The 20,895-nt window shown below is 43.9% G+C and overlaps 1 protein-coding gene across 6 annotated transcripts in view; it reads left to right on the top strand.

Moving 5' to 3' along the window:
- TENM4 (teneurin transmembrane protein 4) overlaps positions 1 to 20,895 on the top strand; it is a 547,191-nt gene that overhangs the window by 372,187 nt on the left and 154,109 nt on the right. For all 6 annotated transcript variants that reach the window (XM_045577427.1, XM_045577429.1, XM_045577432.1 and 3 more), the window contains 2 exons: positions 4,922 to 5,136; positions 7,436 to 7,646. In XM_045577427.1, the coding sequence (XP_045433383.1) occupies positions 4,922 to 5,136; positions 7,436 to 7,646 (426 nt within the window). The remainder of the gene's footprint in view (positions 1 to 4,921; positions 5,137 to 7,435; positions 7,647 to 20,895) is intronic.

The following is a 20,895-nucleotide window of genomic DNA, read 5'->3' as shown; positions in this document are numbered from 1 at the left end:
GAGACAAAATATAATTGCACCAGCTTATTGGTTTACTTTAATTGGAGTAGTTTTGCTTAAAGGTATTATCTGTCATTACTAATGCAAATAGAAATCCTATTTACCAACCCCTGAAATGCAGTGCAGTGCTGGAAAGTGGTCAGCATGGAAAGCAATTACTGTGACAAGAAAACACACCAAAAACAAAACAAAACAAAAAAACAGTGGACAAAGCTTCCTATAGTTTACATGAGACCACGTGGTTCTTAACTTCTTTTGCCTTGGTCAAACCAATGTCTACTCAGTTAATGCTTTTAATCATGACATTCAAAAATCGAATTCCTTAGACACATCTCAAGAGGGAAAATTTCTATCCCTGATGTGAGTGCATATTTCCTGCCCCTGGTGAGGGTATTAAAGAGGAGAGCTGATTCCAGAATTAGGTTCAGAGACTCTGTCCCACAATGGTGGGGAAAACGGTGGGGTGTGATGAAAAAAGGGATAAATGGGCCTTGCAGTAGACAGTCCAGGGTTTGACTCCTGGCCCTGCCATTTATCAGCTCTAATATTCTTGCCAGCTATTTCATCTCTTTTGGTCTTAGTTTCCTCATTTGTAGAACAAGGATGATACCTATTTTTTCAAATGCTAAGGATGAAAAGGCACTCAACAAATCCTTGTTTCTTTCTTCTTGTCTATTCAAATTCAAAGTCATTCCATATCAGTTATTAGAATCTCAGAAATCCAGACTGATTAACATTTTATCCTCAAAGATCCTTCAGAGGATCAGGGCATTTTTTGAATACTATTTAGTAATGCAAATAAAACATATGATGAAACGGTATTTTAAATGTTCACCATGTCTTTGAGAATAACATCAAACTGCAGTATATATTATATTTTCAACGTGGCTATAACCCTTTTAGGGTTGTCAAAGGGAAGAAACCAAATACAGCAGCTTTTGCAAGTAAAGCAGCAAGAACTTATGTTATGCATTAATGGAGAAGGGGAAAAAAGCCATGAATAAACAAGCATTTCTGATGGTTGAATTGGCGGACTAGGGATAGCATTTTCTTCTTTCTGCAATGAAATCAGAATTGCCCATCAGTTTGAACCATGCAAATTGCTGCATGCAGGCTCAGCTGGGCTCTCCAAAATGAAACAGCTTATTTTGATAACCAAATAAATTTCAAACAGTTGCTAAGGAAACTAAAGAATCCTTTGTGCAAGTTATTGCATTGAAAAGAACAAAAAAAGGGTAGGAGAGGGGGAAGACATTAGTTGATTAGCAATTTAGGACTGAGTTTGGGAAAGTAACTGGGCAGTGCATGAAATTTTAGTTCTTCCAAGTCTTGCACATTTTACTGAGCTACCCGATCATTTCAGAAATTTGTTGAGAAATTTATTTTATAAACATGATTGTGTATTTGCACAGCATTGCTACAGGAAGCCTGAATTTGTATATATTTACAAAGAAAAGGGCCATTATCAGTCGAATCTGCCTTGTGAAACCTAATCCTGCTGTTGGTGGTCCCTAATCCTGAGTTAAGTACTTTGAGCAGTTTGTTAAGCCTCTGGGGGCACCCACTGATTGGATTCTTCTTATGAATAATGTCCGAGATGCTGACGGTCACCTTTTAGGCCTGTTTGCAGGTTCCGACTTCATAAAAATTATCGACTTCTGGTACCCCAGGATGCCCGGAAGTTTGTCAGAGGGTCTTGGATCTGCCTGCTCCAGCCTTGCTAGTTAGCCCATAGAGACTGTGCATTAAATTGGACTTTCGCCCTTAAAGAGGGCCAGGGTACTCTGCCGCCATCGAGAATGTCTTTGAAGGGTTGTGATTAACCATTCAGCAATGTCATGCTCTAAGAAGCCGTATTCTAATAGTAAAAGTGAACTCCGAATGGGTTCATCTCCCAGTGTTTCTTAAGCATTCTGAGCCTCAGGATATACATTTAATCGTGTGAGAATTAATTGACCTAAGATACATGAGATTGCCCCTCAAGTAGTTAGAGTTCAATGCATATTAGTTAAAATTACTACCTCTACCTTCTTTACTATCACCACTATTTTTTATTATTATTATTACTATTATTATTATTATTATTTTCCAGAATGTCTGTAGGGGTGAAATAAATTTTATACACAGGCCTTTTCTCCTCCAGTTGCCTCTTACCCATCTCATTTCTCCATCACTGCTGGGTTTTTCTGTGTAGTAGGATGTTTTCTGTCCTAGTGCTCACAGCTTGGTGCTCAGAATTAAGAGCAAAGAATCCTGGTTATGGCATCTGAAAAGAAGAGAGCTAGATGGATTTTTTAAAGGCAGGAAAGGATGGGGTGGTTTTACTCGGAATAGCCCTCAGTCCAGTCAGTCTCACACCTCTTTCCCATCAGGCCCAGGACCCAGCAGGCTGCAGCTCTCTCCCCTGAAAAGCCCCCATCTCATCCAGGTGGTTAGCCTAGGGGACCTCTGAGGACCAGAGGGGAAGAAGAATAATAGAGGTTAAATTCCCCCTCTCAAACATGGCCTTTAGGCCGGGTTGTGGCCCCTTTCCTAAGAATCTAGACAGGGTGCCTTCTGGTCCAAGGTCACTTTGAACCAAAGCTCCAGAGTGGCCCTTACATTCTAGCCAAAAAAAGGCACAAAGTCCTGGGCCGGAGGGTGGGGCATGCCTAGACCAGAATTTACTACAGTATTTTTATTTCATTGTATGTACACCAAAGACAATTTTCCCCCTATTTTGGCGTCTTTGGTGAAATACTAGAGTGTTAGAAAAAAATATCCCCCTCCCTCTGCATCTCCCTCTTCTGGAGTAAGAGCCAACTTATTCATGCCCCTGGGCCGCAGACCTCCTGAGAATCTCTGGGCTTGGCCCCTGACCTGTGAGGCTAAAGAAGGAGCTACTACAATGGCTGTCTCCTGCAGACATGCTCACTGAAAGGAAAATGAACTGTGCCTGGTTTCCCAACAGCGTGCTGAAATGCGGGAGACATTCTTGTTATTTATTCTCAGACATACAGATTAGTGGGAGGCAGGCCCTTCTCCACTCTCACCAGCTCTGACTCCCACCCACTCACAAAGGAAACGAGTCCTTAGAATTAGCAATCTCGTGTTTTTTCCCTGTGCAGTTTCTAGGAGTAAAAAGCCCAGAACTCATCCCATTTTTGTTTCGTACTCCCTCAGACTTCTGCTTCCCTGGCAGAATTAGAAGCTCAAGGGTATACTATTTTCTACCTGGACTATAAAAGGATTGTGGTATTGGGAAACCAGAAATCAGATAAGGAAGAATGGGAAAGTAATTCTCTTCCATCTTAATGCTTTTCGAATTTGGCTTCTGTCTTTGAACTTTGAACCACTGAGTGGCGGTTGGTGCCTGTCTCCACTTTCAAGGTAAAAGTCTGGGGCACATTGCTTCCACAAAGGAATTAAATGCAAGCTCTTTCCCATACTAATGACAGAATACTAGTGGTACTTTTATTGAGAGCATGCATTTTAACTTTTTTTTGTTGGCATATATTTAATTAAAATAACATTTAATGGTTCGAAGCTAAAAACCTGATGTTTCTGCCTGGGAGTTTATAAGGGAATGATAACATATGGAGAAGTTTAACATTTAAATTGAATTGTATTATTTAAAACAGTACAATATTTTATGACTACAACAGTGCCCTGCCAAGCTCCATTTCAGCATAAAATGTGCTTTGTAAGGACTCTTACAAAGCTAGGGGGAAAAGACGTTTTAATTTCTTATTCCCCAAATGTTTTTCATAAAAAGTCCCCAGAAACGTGTTTTCTTTACAAATGGATTCTTGTTCTCTAAAGTGTCTCTTCCAACAGCTCTAACAACACAATGGGCTTGGAACTAGGATGGCCAGGGGGTGCTTTCTAATGACAAATAATATGTTGACTTGGTTTTGGCTTGTCATCATCCTAAGGGTGGTCTTCTTATATCCCTAGAGTCTCCTGCTCCCTCCCAACGCCTCAGAAGGCCAAGGTCTGGCAGGAAATGAGGGTTTATATTTTTCACATGTGAATGTGTTTAATTACTACATAGAGGAAGTTTGATAAGTAGTCTTCCTTCCTGGCACTTGGGATGCCCCCAGAAAGCTGTGACTCCCCTGATTGGTGACAGAAATAATCAAGAGACCATACTCCTAACCACACCAACCCTGACTTCCATGCAGTTTCTATGGTTGGGGGCCTGGGTCAAGTTTCTAAGCATGCCATAGCCTTTGTGCCTGAACTTGCGAAATTCCTTCAACTCTACCCTCTCTAGCACAGAAATGATATTCAAAGACCTCCCATCCTAGACAAAGAAGCATTTTCCCCCTCTCTTCCTCATCTTCTCCAGCCCTAACCCTGTTTCCAACAGAAACCCTATCCACATATCTCAGCCTCAGAATTTAAATTCCAGTTATATATAAACTGGTGAGCTTGTAAAATGCCTTACTCCACTTGGGTCCTGCTTCCTACAGCCGGCAGGACCATTCTTAGTTGGAAATTGAATAATAGCATCTTGTTTCCTCCAGCCTTTCTATTCTTTCTATTTTAGCATGTACGATTTCACACACACACACACACACACACACACACACACACACACACTTATTCTCATGTGTGACAGCAAAGAATTATTTTTAGGATCAAAATATATCTTAACAAGCTGTGGAATGATGCAGTAAACAGATGGCCCTTGGGGAGGACCCACACTTTTGTGGAGGAATGAATATTTTTACCAAAACCATTTCAGTATCACTGGGAAAATGTCTGGGCACTGCTAACTCTCAGTAGGGGAGTTGGGGGGTGAGGGTGTGGCTGGCAGCAGACTGTTGTAGAGAGGAGTGCGAGGCAGAGGGGCTCCCTGATCATTTGAATGCACTAATGGCTTGACTCACTGTGTCTAATTGTGGTGTTTTGTCTTCCCTTTCCTGTGTCTTGGTAGGAAAGCCCAGTAGTTTCTTTCCAGAGGACAGTTTTATAGACTCAGGAGAAATCGACGTGGGGAGACGGGCTTCCCAGAAGATTCCTCCTGGCACATTCTGGAGATCTCAGGTGTTCATAGACCATCCCGTGCATCTGAAATTCAATGTGTCTCTGGGAAAGGCGGCGCTGGTCGGCATTTATGGCAGAAAAGGCCTGCCTCCTTCACACACACAGGTAACCGCAATCCCACCTGCCCTGCTGGTCTCCAGGGTGCCTACCTCAACTCTTAATCCATAGACATGAAGCCTAATGCTTAAGCCTGCATCCTTCAGCTTGAAGGGAATATTATATATTTACTAGTGGTGGGGTCCTTCAGTCTGGCCTGTGGAGATCAAGCCAAAACTGGCTCTCTGACATCCCCTGAGGGATCCCGGATTGGGAGAGGGCACAGGCCAGGCCAAGATACACCACCGGTGCATGATCCAGCTGGGGAAGGATCATGGGAGGGCTCCAGGGCATGTTGGGCCTGTCTCACCCAGTCCTGATTGGTTGGATCCCAGCAGCAAGCTAACCTACCTATTGGAATGTCTGCCCCCTGGTGGTCAGTACACATCATAGGGACTGGTTGAACAGTAGAATGGTTGGACACTTAGCATATTAGGCTTTTATTATATAGGATAATCCATTTATCCATTTACCTTCTCTCAGACCCTGCCTTTCAGATATGCAGGGTTACATCCCTGGGGTTTTTTAAGGGAAGGGAATTCTAGGAAATGTCTCATTGCCTTTCTACTACCACCCAGTCTCCTAAGTTAAATTCTGGGAAATATAATCTAGAGGAAAAAATGTGTGCTCTTTGGAGTCAGGCAGACCTGAGTTTGAATCCAACAGACCTCTCATTATCAGCTGTGAAACCTGCAGCCTGTTATCCTCTCAGAGCAATTTCCTAATCTGTCAAACAGTGAGAACAAGACCTACACTGCAGGGCTGTTATGAAGAATAAAGAATAGCATTTATAAGGCAGCTAGTGCAGGGTCTGGCTCAGAGTGCATGCTATTTTCCTAGTTTTGGGCATTCTTTCTCTCCTTCGTAGTTTCGCATTTACTCAGACATATGCGTGCCTGAAACACTTCATAAACTCAGTCCAGATGATTGACATATTACCAGTCATGATGGGTAAAGAACAGACTTGTAAGGCCCTCCCAGCTCTGGGATTGGAGTAACATAAATCTGTAGGCGTCCAGCAGACATCCCCAGGCCAAATGCAGTCTCCTAGCACCAGTCATTAAGGTTTTTAGGTAACAGCCAGATAGATTCATTTGCTAAGGATGGAGTCACAGAAAAATAGAGAAAGCATGGCCCCTGATTTCTTTGTAGAGCTGAGATGCTAGCCCTAAATTCATGCCTTCAGACATTTTTAATGAGATAGAATAAGTATCTTGGGCTTGGTTTTTTTTTTTTTGTTTTGTTTTTTAATATGTACCTGGAGAGCATTATACTAAGTGAAATAAGCCAGTCAGAGAAAGATAAATATCACATGATCTCTCTCATTTGTGGAATATAATGAACAACATAAACGGATGAACAAAATAGATCCAAAGACATAAAAGCATCGAACAGACTGACCAACTTCAGATGGAAGGCAGGGGAAAGAGGAGAGTAAGAGATCAACCAAAGGACTTGTATGCATGCATATAAGTATAACCCATGACTACAGACATAGAATGCATGTACTGGGGGATGGGAACAGCCCAGGAGAGGTCAATGAGGGGAAAAGGAGACATATATAGTATTTTAAACAATAAAGAATTTTTTTAAAAAAATAAAAGTAGTTATATAGAGAAAAAAAGAAGGAAAGAAAGCTCAATTTGCTTGCTAGTAAGCCAGTAAGACTTAACCATCTTCCTGTTGTTAACACCATGCATCTGACTTCTCCCGAGTCTCATACTAGCAAGCTCAGATCAATTGGCAATTGTGTTTGACAGAGCATGTAATTATTGATAGAGTTTTGAGTTAATTCAGTTAAAACTGCTCCCTGAAACTGGAGCTCTTAGACAGAATCATTGACAAAAAGAAGATAGATATAAATGATCTTTTCATTTGCATTTGACTGACATTTAAGGCACATGCAAGGCTCCAGTCCTAACCCTGGGCGCCTGGGGTTCCACAGAGTTGGAGCTCACTGGTTACATGGCTGGGTCTGATCACGTGCCCACCATTGGAAAAGCTCGGTTGTCCTGGGCCAGACTCAGCCGGATGAAGACTTACCACGCATATACCAAAGTCAAAGCAGGATGAGGCCAGAAAAGAACCCACTAATTGTTCTGCACCCATAGAGAATAAGCAGACAATTGCCCTGAGAACATGGGTTCTGGAAAGGACTTGGAGGTGTCCATCAAGCTTCATGTGGCATTAGCCCCTCTTGCCCATCTCGGGCGTGTTCCCTGGGTTCTCCACAAGAGAAGCTTGAAGAAAGAAGCCAGCACTGTGGCAAAGCAGATCTGCTTCTAACCATGCTCTCTTTGTGCTTTAGTTTGACTTTGTGGAGCTGCTGGATGGAAGGAGGCTTCTGACCCAGGAGGCACGGAGCCTGGAGGGGGCTCAGCGCCAGTCCCGGGGAGCCATCCCTCCCGCCAGCCATGAGACCGGCTTCATCCAGTACTTGGATTCAGGCATCTGGCACCTGGCTTTTTACAACGACGGGAAGGAGTCAGAAGTGGTTTCATTTCTCACCACTGCCATTGGTAAGGAACCGCCACTCTCTGGGGTCTGTGGGATATTGTCTCTGCGTGAGAAGATGCTCGGGGATGCTGGGAACTAAGGCTGATGGGGGAATGTGTCCTGCCCAGAGCTGCATTATGCCACCTGCCCTCTGGCACCAGGCCATCTGACCTTTGGAGTAAGCGGTAGGGAGATGAGGAAATGGGATAACAGGAGAGGTGGAAGGCCATTCTGGACTGGGCCCTGAGCCCAGGCTGTTGCCCGCTGTCTTCCTTGTGTGGCCGGTGGCATGATGTGTGGACCAGCAGCTACTTTTAAACTCCTGGGTGGGAGGAGACTGACAGTGACACAGGAACCCTGGATGACCTTCCACATGGAGGCAACATTTCTCTTCTTGAAATTTCTCCAACACCCTCTTTCTCCCCCCCACCCCCTTTGTTCAACTCACTGATTTGTTATTTGGGTTTTTATGGTGGGTGTTTTTTTTTTTGTTTTGTTTTGTTTTTTGTCTGTTTTGCTTTGGGACCCATCAATCCCCAGCAGAATAGAAAACAAGGCAAAAGCATAGAGACAGACAGAGAGAGAAGGTCAGTGCAAAGGGCTGGGTGACCAATATCATCAGTCAGGTTGGGGTTTTGTTGGGAACAGAGATGTTCTGTTGTCCATGAGAGTGAGCCCTGAGGTTTTAAATAAGTTCTAACACCTTCGCCGCCGTCCATTCCTCACAGTGGGAGGGAGCACAGCTCCCAGTTCCCAGTGAGCCGAGCCCCTCCCAGCCTGTGGCCATCTGGAAGCCTGGCATCTTTGTAAGGAATGTCTCCTCTTTACCCTCACATTCTGGAGAATGTGTCTCCTCCTTCCTTTGCCACAAAGTGCTGCAGGACCCAGTGGTCAGTGGTTCAGGCAGAAATCATTTTTTTCTGAGTCTATATAGGAAGGGCTGTGCCATTGGCTGGAGATAAACATTTCCTACGAGAAAATAAAACTTCAGGAAAGGCAAAACCTCACTTAACCAGAACCCTTGGGAGGTAGGCCTATGCTTAATGCAGAGTCTGTGTGACATGGGGTCCACCTCAGAACTGTCTCAGTCCTCGGTGGGGAGTCCCTGACGGGGAAAATGGAGTTGAATAAAAACCTTTGAATCTGGTCCTTAGTTCCTAACACTCTTGCAAGACCCTGGTTCTTTCTTCTGAACAGCAGTGGTCATTTCCCAGGCACCTCTCTCTCATTCGCAGTCTTGCCCTTAGAGTTGAGGCCTAGAATGCCTGTCTGTTAATCACAGGCTTGATTTATCAGCCTTTGCAGTAGCTGCGGTCCCAACAGACCAGTCCTGGCTAAGTGCCTGGCGTGGGGCCATTGGTCGCCTCAGCTCTGATGTGGGAAATACCACTTGGCTGTCTTTGTTGGAAGGGTCTGTCCCAACTGCTGGTCTCCGAGTGTCTTCAGGACAGGGACTCTGACATCATCTTCTCTTTACCATCCCCCCCACCCCCAAACACCCAGCCAGACCCCGACACCCAGCGTTACTCACTCAGTTCCTCAGGGTGAACGTGAGCTCGGCCTCTCCTCTGTTCTGCCAGATGTTGGCAGGACGGACCGCAGCCGCAGGCCAGGCCTGGTGGGTGCAGTGCTGTGGTTTTCTCCCTGCGTGCAGCCTTTTGAGGGAGAGGGCAAGTTCTGAATCTCTACCATTCACCTGTGATCCAATCCTGCACATGTTACTTATGTTTCCAGCCCTTGGTTTCCCAAGACCCTGGGATGCGAGGCTGTGCTCAGTGGTTACTGTGACCAGATGCTAACACGAGCATGCACTCTGTCAGTGGAGAGCCCAGGCTGGTCCTCACCCTAGTTAGGCTATCACTGCGGGTTTGCCATGCTCCAGACCTTGTTCCTGTTTCTCTCTGGACACAGCAGCCTCAACTGAGGGGCGCGATTCTCAAGTCATGAGTGGAGCCTGAGGTCCAGCTTCATGGCCTCCATGGTCTGATTCCTCGTCGGCATAGTTCACCAGCCAGCATCGAGTTCCGTGCTCGCTCAGAGCTAAGGCCTCATACAATCAGAATTCTGCATTGGTAATAACAGCATAAATATGAAAGAATATTAATACAAAGCCCCAAAGAAAGTGACTTTCAATTACGATGTGCCTCTTAAAGAAATATAAGGAAGGTCCAGCCAAGTGCCCTTGCCAGCTCCTGGCATGTTGGAGCTTGCTAACCAGCTTTGGCATACTTAAGGACATGGAGTTGCCTTTCCCTCTGGCACTCCTCTTCTCACCTAAATGATGAAATCTGTCTTCACCTCCCTTAACTCTCTGCTGTCTTTTAGAGCACATGGGCCCTCCTGTGCTCCTCAGAGTGTTAGGGACCACCTGCGTCTTGTTCAAATGTCGATTCTGCTTCGGCAGATCTGGGTGGGTCCCCAGACTCTGCATTTCTAACCAGGGCCTGGTGACACCGAGCCGCTCGTCGGTGGACCACATTTTGAGTAGCAAGGGGTTCTAGTAGCTTATGTGCCATCTCAGACATTGCTGTACGAAGGAATAACCTGGGAAGCTAGGTCAAATTTCGGGTTCCTGGGCCTTTTCCGCGTGAATGATGATGGCCCCGTAGGGCGAAGGTAGAGCCCAGGTGATGCTGATGGTACTGTCAACTGAGCCCTGAAAGCAGAGGCCTTATGAGTGTAGTCTTCCCGTCCTTCTTGTCCTATGTCTGTCCTGTGAGCATGGGCAGTCGCCTCCCTTGCTAAGGTGACTCATTTTTCTTTTTTGGAAATTACTTTGGATTCTCCACTGGAAAGATTATAGAGAGCAGTCATCAAGAGCCTAGCGCAGGCTTTGGGTGCGGTGAGCACTCAATTACGTGGAAGTTGTTAATTCTCTCTCCCGTCCCCTCCTCCATCCTCCTTTCTCTTGCTGCCTTTCTGACTTGTCTGTCTTCCTTCACACGACGGGGGTTGTTTAATGAATACCTTTTTTCTTTTAACGCAAAAACAGACCAGTGGTGATGTTGCTATTAATCCCTCTCTCCCCCAGAGGCCCTGGCATTGAGTCTCAGCTGTCTGTGGTGGTTGCCGGTGAGTTATGACTTGTAATTTGTCTTGGCAGGTTAATTAAAAGTTTAGGTCTTGTTTTAGTGAAGTCATTATGGTCCCACTCTACAATTGTAACTCTCAGGTTTGCTTAACACACATACTGGAATATGACCCTCCCTTCGTTACATGTCGAAATGCAGACCAGAATTTAAGAAGATCTGAGATGTCAGAATCCAGGGTATTTATGTCTGTTTGTAATTAGGTAAGAGGAGAAATAAGTGTGTTTAATTTAACAAATGGCTAGATGGTGTACATTTTTGCTTTTCCCTCCATTTAATGCAATCCAGCTGATGATTTTAAAGTAAATGAGTTTATCTTTTGCCTTGGGGAAGAAATTCTAAAAGCACTTTACAAACTGTATACACAATTATATACACACAGAGACCTGATGTTGCCAGAGCTCCCTGTGAACTAGATGTATACACACACACACACACACACACTCCACTGAAACCAAGTTTTAGAATGAAACATGGCAACTTTCTTCAGAAAGAACGGTCTTCTCCCTCTATGTGGAGATCCAGAAATTGAAGGTAACATTGTTTCTGGTCATGGCACCATCAGAGTGGGTAGCCTTGCTGACCCCCAGTATTGAAAGAAGTAAGAGGGTATAGACCAGTAGCCAAAATATATTTACCACCACAGTTCACAAAGGGCCTTACATACGTTCTTTAAGCCTTGAAGTGACTCCATGAGGTGATTATTCTTATTTTTATTACCACTCTCTATTGCAGATGAGGGATGAGGCCCAGAGATGATAAGAAAAAAGCCAGGGCTTGAATTTGCATCTGTCTGACTCCAAAGTTTGTGATCTTCCTTCTTTAGCAATCTGCCTCCTTCCCAGGATTAATCCCCCCTTTTTTCTGTATTACATTTATTTCTGCTTTCCACCTATTCTCTCATGCAGCAAATATTCATTTTTATTATTTTTTTATTTTATTTTTCAATTACAGTTTACATTCCATATTATTTGGTTTTAGTTTCAGGTGTACAGCATAGTTGTTAGACAATCATATAGTTTACAAAGTGTTCCCCCCAACCTATATTTCTAGTACCTGTCTAACACCATATAGGATTATAATAGCATTGGCTCTATTCCCTGTGTTGTACTTTATATCCCTGTGACTATTGGACTTCTTAATCCCTTCGCCTTTTTCATCCAGTCCCCCAACTCCCTTCTCATTGGCAGCCATCATTCTGTTTTTGTATCTATAAGTTTTTTTCTGTTTTGTTTGCTCTTTAGATTCCACATATAAGTGAAATCATATGGTATTTGTCTTTTTCTGTCTGACCTATTTCACTTAGCATAATACCCTCTAGGTCCCTCCATGCTGTTGCAAATGGTAAGATTTCATTTCTTAATGCTGAGTGATATCCCATTGTATCAATATATATGTACCACCACTTTTTTATCCCGTCATCTATTGATGGGCAGTTGGGTTGCTTTCATATCTTGGCTTTTGTAAATAAAGCCAAATATATACACATAGTATATTCTTTCAAACTAGAGTTTTGGATATTTACCCAAAAGTGGGATCACTAAGTAATACGGCAGTTCCTTTTAATATTTTGAGGAACGCTCATACTGTTTCCCATAGTGGCTACACGAATTTGCATTCCCATCAACAGTGCATGAGGGTTCCTGTCATGTAGCAAACATTTAGGGCGCTTCTATTGTGTGTTGGGGACCATACTAGACTCTTTTCTGTATATAATTTAATCCTCACAAGACCTTAGATGGTATGCATTTTTATGTCAGCTTTACAGATGAAGAAATTGAGGCTCAGAGAATTTAATTGACTTTCCCAAAGTCTCAATTAGTCAAGGCAGAGCTAGGGTGGAAACCTGGTCTCCAAATCCCTTGCTCTCTACACTATGCTACCGTGTCTTACTGTTTGCAATGATACTATTAAATATTTTATTGCCATTTATATTAAGCGGAATATAATTTTCCCCTTATTAACTTGCAAGCATCTTACATCAACCCAAGAAATTTTCTTGAGAAGCTATTAAAAAGACCATGAAAAAAATATCACAGCATCCAAAACTTTTCAAATAAAAATATCCTCATATGCATTGCTTACAACCCTAAGACCTGACAAGTCAGCATTGCAGCAGTTTGGGTCTCCAGATAGCATCTTATCTTTTAATTTTGGTTGATGCTGAAACATAAAAGAACAGATCAACATGATGTTGATAACTTTCACATAACCTTCTATCTTCCAAGGTCGTCAAATAACAGAGGTGCCCTACAGTGGATTTGGAAACCCAGAGAAAAGAAATGAGAATCATTGTTAGAAAACCTAGACCCTGGTAATTTTTATGAGGAATGTGCTCTGGTCTGAAGACATGCATGCTAATTAAAGAGAAAGATTCTTTTGCTCATGCCCAGACAGTCGCTGTAAATGGATCTATAGTATGTCCGGGACTAGAAAAATATGGCATTCCTGCTCCTTCTCTGGTTGGAGATACAGATAAGGTATGGCATGGTTTCTGGAAAAGTAGCTCATAGTCTATACTAGAGTAAGGAGAAGAAGCATTTACACAGTAAGTGCCTCTAATCCAAGGACAGGACAAAGAAAGGTCACTCCTGGAGCCACTGGTGAGAGCGCCATGAGGATGGGAGGAAGGCAGGGGCGTGTCTGGGTGGGTAGGCCAGGGAGGGCTCGCCAGGAAGTGGCATTTTATGGGACCTTAAAGGGTGGGTAGAATCTTCACATTTAAGGAAGGAAAACGGGAGGGGAAGTTGTGGAGGAGTTCATTCTAGGTAACAGGAACAGTGGGAGCAAAAGGCAGGTAGGCAGAAATTAATTGCTGGCTGTAAGGAGCCAGCAGTTCTGTTTGACTAGAGCACAGCAGGCCCTGAAGGGGCGAGGTGAGCCATCAGGGAGAGCCTTGAATGCCACCCTAAGGAAAAGGTTCGTTCTGCGGGCTTTGGAGCAAGGACTAAATTGATTAGAGCCAGAGGGTTTACAAGAGCTCATTAATTTATGTAACCAAAAGAGGTTACTGGGATTGAGCTTTGTGATTTCATTGGGGGGGGGGGGGGGGGGGGGGGGGGGGGGGGGGAGCCAGAAAGGAAGGACAGAAGGACTGATTCAGTGGCATTAGTGGTGTCTTTATCTGCTGTTCCTGCAATCCAGTCCTCCTTTTCCTTGCTGGGAATAGATACTTTCACATAACCTTCTATCTTCCAAGGTCATCAAAATTGGGCCCTTTATGATTTCCCAAAGCCCACTGGACTGTGCTACTTCTATATGCCCCTGGCTTTGACGGGGTAAAATCACTTACTGTTCATTAGCCTCTGAGTGCTTTGGCAAGGATATGGAGAGAAGAATCCAGGACATTCTAAACTGTAATTTGTGTGAAAACCTGCACTACTTCCAAGAAGAAACTAAGAAAAGTGATTAGGAATGATTTCCAGTTTTGAATACGCTCTGCCTTCACTTCTCTTCATACCCCCTTCCTCCAAATGATAAGATATCATGCAGCGACCAGCAATGAAGGTCTCTCGGTAATCAGTTAACCTTCTTGTAAATGACATTGGCAGCACTTTGTGAATTTTCTCTAGGAAACACTGCTTTTGGAAAAGTGCCCAGTGGATTCACCTGTCCCAGAAAGCAGGACTTATTTGGAGCAGTCTGGTAAAAGCGGGATGAAACTATAGGCTGAGGGAGAGCTCAAGTCAGCACATCAGATATAAACCGTGGCCAAAGACTGTTCAGTCGAGGAGAGCTCAGAACATCCCAGCTGCGTCTGCAGATAGGAGGCCCGCCCTGCCAGCAGCTGGCCTGCCACCGAGCATCCCCACTGCCTACAACCCACCCCTCGGCACCCTGGAATCTGTCTCCACTGCTGAACCTCCTGAATTCCTTGGGACCTGGGACAAAGGCAGGAAAGGAGAAAAGGTACCTCAAGGGTGTAGTAGGTCTCAGAAGAGTTAGCTGGTCTCTGAGAAGAGTTAGAAATGTGTTTCGTGTGCAAATAAGATTCCTGCCGGTGGGGTTTTCATGTGCGTGCACATCCTCAGTGTACGGTGTGTCCCCAGGGCCACACCGCAGCCCAGTGGTGGTATCAGGCAGGCTCTTTTGTTCTCCCTTGTGCGCCAGCTGCTGTTTTCATGCTCATGGCCCTGAGACACTGATCCACCTTCAGAACTTGTGTCTGCCTATCAGACAGGAAGAAGAAGAAAGGGGAAGGAGGCAGCTTTTCCCTAAAGCACGCAGCCCACACATTTCTCTAGTAGAGCTGTGCCACTTGGACCCTCAGAGCTGCACGGAAATCTGAGAACATGGGTATTTTTAGCTTGCCACGTTGGCACTCAAACAAAATTCGCATTCTCTCAGGAAGAGGGAAGTGAATGTGGGTCATCAGCGTCTGTCCCGGCGTCACTGAGTCTGTCTGGTTCCAAAGGTGCCCACTGAGGGCTCCTCACTGAGAGCCAGGTCCTGGCCAGGGCACTTACGTGCAGTCATGAGGCAGACACCGTGCTGGCGGGGGAGGTTCTCACGGACTAGTCAGTGAGGCTGAGAAAACGGCAAAGCTGATCCATGTATCAATAACTGAGGAAGAGGGCAAAGGCTTGGCTCAGTCTCTTTATAGTACCCGGGGAGCAAGGCCTTTCTTATTAGGCCTCAGAGCCCTGAAGGATGTGTTAAGGGGGGTGGACAGAAGGAGCAGGTCCAGAGAGGTTGGAGGCAGACCTAGACACTGTGTTTGTTCACTTTCTCATTCAACTGGTGATTACTAACTGCTTTCATATGCCATGTTCTAAGCAGGCATTGATATCTCTGGTATATAAAAGAGCCAGGCTTCCTGGAGAAGTTTATAGACACTCTTGAGAAAGCTGGAGAAGGATTCTTAAGTTTAAATACAATCATCATATATATATATATATATACTATAGGCACGGTGCATGAGATTCGTGTACTTGGAGGATGAGAGGGGGAGTCCTCAGCTCCTCCTGTGCCCTCTCACAGTTTGGAAGCCTTCGGGGATGTCCCAGAGAAGTGCTGGGGAGTGACAAAGGGTCCTCGGAGCAAAGCTGAGGTGTCCCCCATTGTCATAGGAAAGGGGAAATGAGGGGAATAATAAAAGCTGTCTCCTTCCCCTTTCTTCTTCTTCCTGTTATTGCATACATCCTTAGCACTACCATGGAGGCAGGAGAGGCTTCTGCCATTGCTGCTGCACTCACCAGCCTTGAGCCCAGCTTCTGGCTGAGCAGTGTCCCCCTATGGGAGCACACTGACCACCAGGGGGTAGCTCAGAGTGTGTGAATGACTAAGCAGAGGTTTCACACCAGCTGGTAAAGGAGCTGGAATTTGAACCCAGGTCTGTCTGACTCATCTTCTTCCTCACCTATGCCTTGGTGAGAGTGCCTGCTGTGTCCACTGGGAGTGAGTAGAGGGCATGAGGTTGTGGTGCCCCAAGAAGAGCCTAGAAAATGAGGTGGGGGCCAATCTGAGAAGGTGAAGGTCTTTGTGGTCCAGCTCAGAAGTCTGGTTTTCAAGGCAGAAGGGAGCACAGGGTTGTTTTTAAGCAAACGTGTAGTGTGACTCAGGTCTTGGACAGATGTCTTTGTCAGTGGCATATACTACTGGGTTGGTTTCTCAGACTAACACAGGGAAACCAATTGGAAGACTACTCAGTAACCAGCAGGGTTAGATGAGAGACGAGGGCCTGAATTGGGGCAAATGCTACTGCTCTTGTATAAAGGAGGGAATGCATTCCAGGATGTTACAGACTGGTTTTGACCTTGGAGAATAGATGCTTTGTGATATCATTAATTAAATTAAGAAATAGGAGAAGACTTGGGTTTGTTGGGGAAAGGAAGTAGGGAAACAGCAAGTTCACATTAAATGTAAGCTGCTAAGAGATTTCCAAGTTGGATGTTAGTTGTTGGCAGTTACCAGTAGGCAGATGGATAAGCAGGTGTTGACTTGAGGAACAGCTGTGACCTGGAGACGGAAACCCAGTGGGTGTCATCAGTGTGGATAACAGAGGGGGCAGGTGAGAGGGTAGAGGAGTGAAAAGCAGGGACTCAAGGATAGAACCCCATCATTCAGAGGGTGGGCACAGGGAGAGAGAGATATATAGAGATTACCTTTAGAGAAAAGCTAGGTAGCTGGTTACAAAGAAGCTGCTGGAATTGGTCAGTAGGAGGCCATCGGCAGCCTCAGTGGGAGCAGTGTCCGCCTCCTGTCGCAGGTGGAAGTGGGGTCACCACGAGTTCAAGAGTGAGTGAGAGGTGTGGAGTGGAAACAATTCCTTCTAGACAGAGCAGGGAAGGAGACAGATCTGAGGAGGAGGCAGGTTCAAGGGAAGGTTTATTTAAGGTGGGGGGAGTCTTGAACGTGTTGTCAGCTGTGGGAAAGGAGCCAGGGGAGAAGATGGGAGGCCCTGGAGAGAGGGGATATGATTAATGAAAGGAGGTGGGAGACAGAACAAAGGGCAGATGAAGAAGGGCTAGACCTAGGGAAGGAGGAGAGACACCTCCTGTGGGACAGGAGTGAGCAGTGAAGATGAGAAAGGATGAAGTGTGAAGGTGGAGGAGAGTGGAATACAGGATAGGGTCCGCACTGATCTCAGGATGCAGTACTTTCTAGAAACGGACTGCCTTACCGACTAAGCCCTTTATGGCCTGGATTGTGTGTTCCCTTCCACGAAAAGGGGACCTCAAGGCAGCACTGAATCAAATCAATTCTCTGGTGTAATACAGCAGTAGAGAGCAGTAACGTGGTTTAGTGGTTAAAGAGTGGATTGGAAGCCAGGTGGCTTGGTTTACATCCAGTCTCTACCACTTATTGACTGTGATAGATAACCCATCATTGCATTAGTTCCCTTATCTGAAAAATTAGTACCCACTTCATGGGTGTCATTAGGAGGGCAGAATGAATTAATATGTGTTAAATGCTGAGGACAATGCCAGGCACATGATAGGTGCTATACAAGTGTTTGTCAGTCATTAGCAATATTAGTTGGTATTTCTAATTTATTAAGTAAAAATAAAGATACAAGTGTTTACAGGGTTCAAGGAGTGTGTTAAGTGTTATACATGCAATATCTAACTTAAATGTTATAACAGTCTCAGGGAGCAATTACGTCCTTTATGTAGATGAAGAAACAAGGTTCAGAGAAATTAACAAACTTACCCCTGGTCCCACAAGGAATAGCACAGGGCCAGGATTTGCGTCTGAGACACGCTGACTCCAGAATCCATGCTACACTGGCTTTTGCACCCTTTTCCCGGGCCCCTCCCAAGTCAGCACCCACTCCCCTGGCTCCCCTCATTTCCCCTTTCCTGTGACAATGGGGGACACCTCAGCTTTGCTCCGAGGACCCTTTGTCACTCCCCAGCACTTCTCTGGGCCAAAGAGTTTGGACCAAAGGATCTCTCTACATGTGGAAAGAGGGCCTTTATCTTTACAGTCAAGCAAAGGTTTAGTGGTTGCAACCCTAGCAGAGGTTTGGGGCAGGTTTCTTGCTAGTTGAAGGGAGCAGTGGACCCTCTGTTGAAATGACAGGACTGTGAGTGTTATATGAAGGGTTATAAAAAGCCATAAACCAGAAACCTCAGAACATCTGGTTTCAGTTTGAGTAGCTGCTTGTTCATGCCTTTATCTGAGCAGCGCTCATGTTCGGGGCTAATAGAAGCACAGTTTGTTTCATTCCTGGTTCATATTACATATCAGCCTGATTTTTTTTTTTTTTCATTTGTGTCAAAGGCCAAGGAATCCATGCGAGAGTGCAAGGGATGGACTGTATATTTTAGGAAAGTGAGGAAAAAGTCCTGTATCCAAGGCAGGAAGGCTGGGGTGGTATTTTTCACAAATACTGCCTGAGTTTCTTAAGCCTATAAATGCAAGCTATTCTTAGGGAAGCTTTTACTGGGGAAGTTGTACCACCCTTGTCTCTTTCTTTTAAATGCTAGTGGAGGAAGGTGAAGTCTGAGGAGCTTCTCCCAGGTGCTAAGCACTACCCTAAGCACGATCCATTTACATTAGCGCATTTTCATTCTCACAGCCAGCCTTTGTCCCTCAAAGTTATCACTCCCATTTTCCAGATGAGGCGGCAACTGCCTTCCACGTCACACAGAATCAGAGCCAGGCTTCAAGTCCAGTTGCGTCTGGCTTACACTTATTGTGCAAGTTCCCAACATTTTTTTATTGTGCTGGCTGAGATAGGTGTTAGGTGTTCCATACATGAAATAAATAAATAAACAAATAAGTAAATAAACCTTTGAAGACAATACCAGGTCATAACAATACTGAAAAAGAAAAAAAAATTATTTGCATAATAAAGATTTCTAGTCAAAATCCAATGCTTCCTGATTAAATGGTAGATGGGTTCCCTTTAAAATCACTTTGAAGCCCAGACAGTGTGGCTCAGTGGTTGAGTATCGACCTATAAACCAGAAAGTCATGATTCGATTCCCAATTTCTGGTTAGGAAACATGCCTGGGTTGCAGGCTCGATTCCTCAGTGTAGGGCATGCAGGAGGCAGCTGATCAATAATTCTCATCATTGATGTTTCTATCTCTCTATCTCTCTCTCTTCCTCTCTCTAAAATCAATAAAGATATGTATTTTAAAAGTAAATTACTAAGAAATAAGGATATATTATATTTTTTTGATGGCATTGTTTTAGAAGTTTTGACCAATATGAGACATTCTACAGATACAAGAGTGTCAGACAATGCCATCCCTACGTATTTGTGAAGGATGTGTTTGTATTCCTAGAGAACACACACACGTTAATTGGAAAACTATTTTATTTCATAAGAATTCAGAGCTTGTAACTGAGGTACAAGGTAGCTTCACAAAATCAATAGATTTCCCATATATGTACAATAACCAGCTATGAAATATAATGAAAAGTGTCTCAGTCAAATAAATCAATAAAAATTAAAATATCATCTTAATGAGAACTATATGTGACCTGAGTGACAAAAACTGTGAAATTTTATTGCAAACTATAAAACAAGACATGAATAATTAGGAACTATAACATGCTCCTCGATGAGAAGGTGAAATACTCTAAATATGTCAGTTTATAGGTTAATGGAATGCCAGACAGAATCCTAAAGGGAATTTAGGCGATCTGGTTGAATAGTTTAAGACCTCAACTGGAATAATAAACAGATGAAAGTATAGAAAAAATTGCAAAAAGAATAATGAAACGGTACTCATCTTTAAACATATTAACATGGTATAAATCTATAATACAAGAGAATAGGGGTCAAGCAGGCTAATGAAAGAAAATGGCCTGGAAGCATTGCCAGTTCTGTGTAAAAATTTAATATTTGAAAAGGGGAGAATTGCAAATGATTGGAGGAGAAAAGGTTTAATCAGTAAACGTTGCTGGAATAACTTGGGACACCTCGGGTTAACCCAGAGTCCACAGAGTGGCATTCTGAGGGGCAGATGTGATTGAGAGACATGGAGAAGTTTTTGTAGTCTACAGTGTAGGCCCGATATTTAAAAATTGGACAATTTCCCATAAAACTATAAGATTATGTTTTACCTTTACAAATTAGAAGACCAAAATCCCTGCAGGAACAAGCCTCTGCCCCATTAAATATTCTGTAATTTAACACGGTCTCCACCTCCTCGCTTTTCTTATACTTGACCTGCCCCACTCCTTTAACTTACCTGCCTGGCCCCGGGAGGAATTTGAGTTTTTACCCTCTGATTCAGACTTCACCTCACACCATATGCACAAATAAATTCCAGATGGATTAAAGAGGTAAATGCTTAAAAGTCAAACCAAAAAAGGGTAAAACCCAATATGCACATATCTCTGATTTAGAGAGGACTTTTAACTTTGAAAGTCATTGAAAAACTCACAAAGCAAAAGACTAAATATGTAAAACTTCCATATGTCTTAGAAGACTTATAAAAATAAAAAAAGTGGTAAGCCGGGAAAATACTGGCAATAATTATGAGAGATCAAGGAAAAGTTACTATCTATATTAAAGTGCATATCCTGTGGGAAAATTTATTGATTTTACAGATAAATAGATAAAGCTCATAGATAAATGGCTAAAGTGTAAAAAGATTTCAAAAATATTTAGTATGCTATAAACATACCTGAAATATGTTTAACTTCACTAGTCATCTAAGAAGGGCAAATTAAAATAATTGTGTATCTTTATTTTTACTTAATAAATTATAAATACCCTCCA

Source organism: Pipistrellus kuhlii, unplaced genomic scaffold, assembly GCF_014108245.1.
Source record: "Pipistrellus kuhlii isolate mPipKuh1 unplaced genomic scaffold, mPipKuh1.p scaffold_m20_p_9, whole genome shotgun sequence".
In the NCBI taxonomy this organism is placed as follows: Eukaryota; Metazoa; Chordata; class Mammalia; order Chiroptera; family Vespertilionidae; genus Pipistrellus; species Pipistrellus kuhlii.
This window is presented reverse-complemented; position numbering and strand designations above follow the sequence as displayed.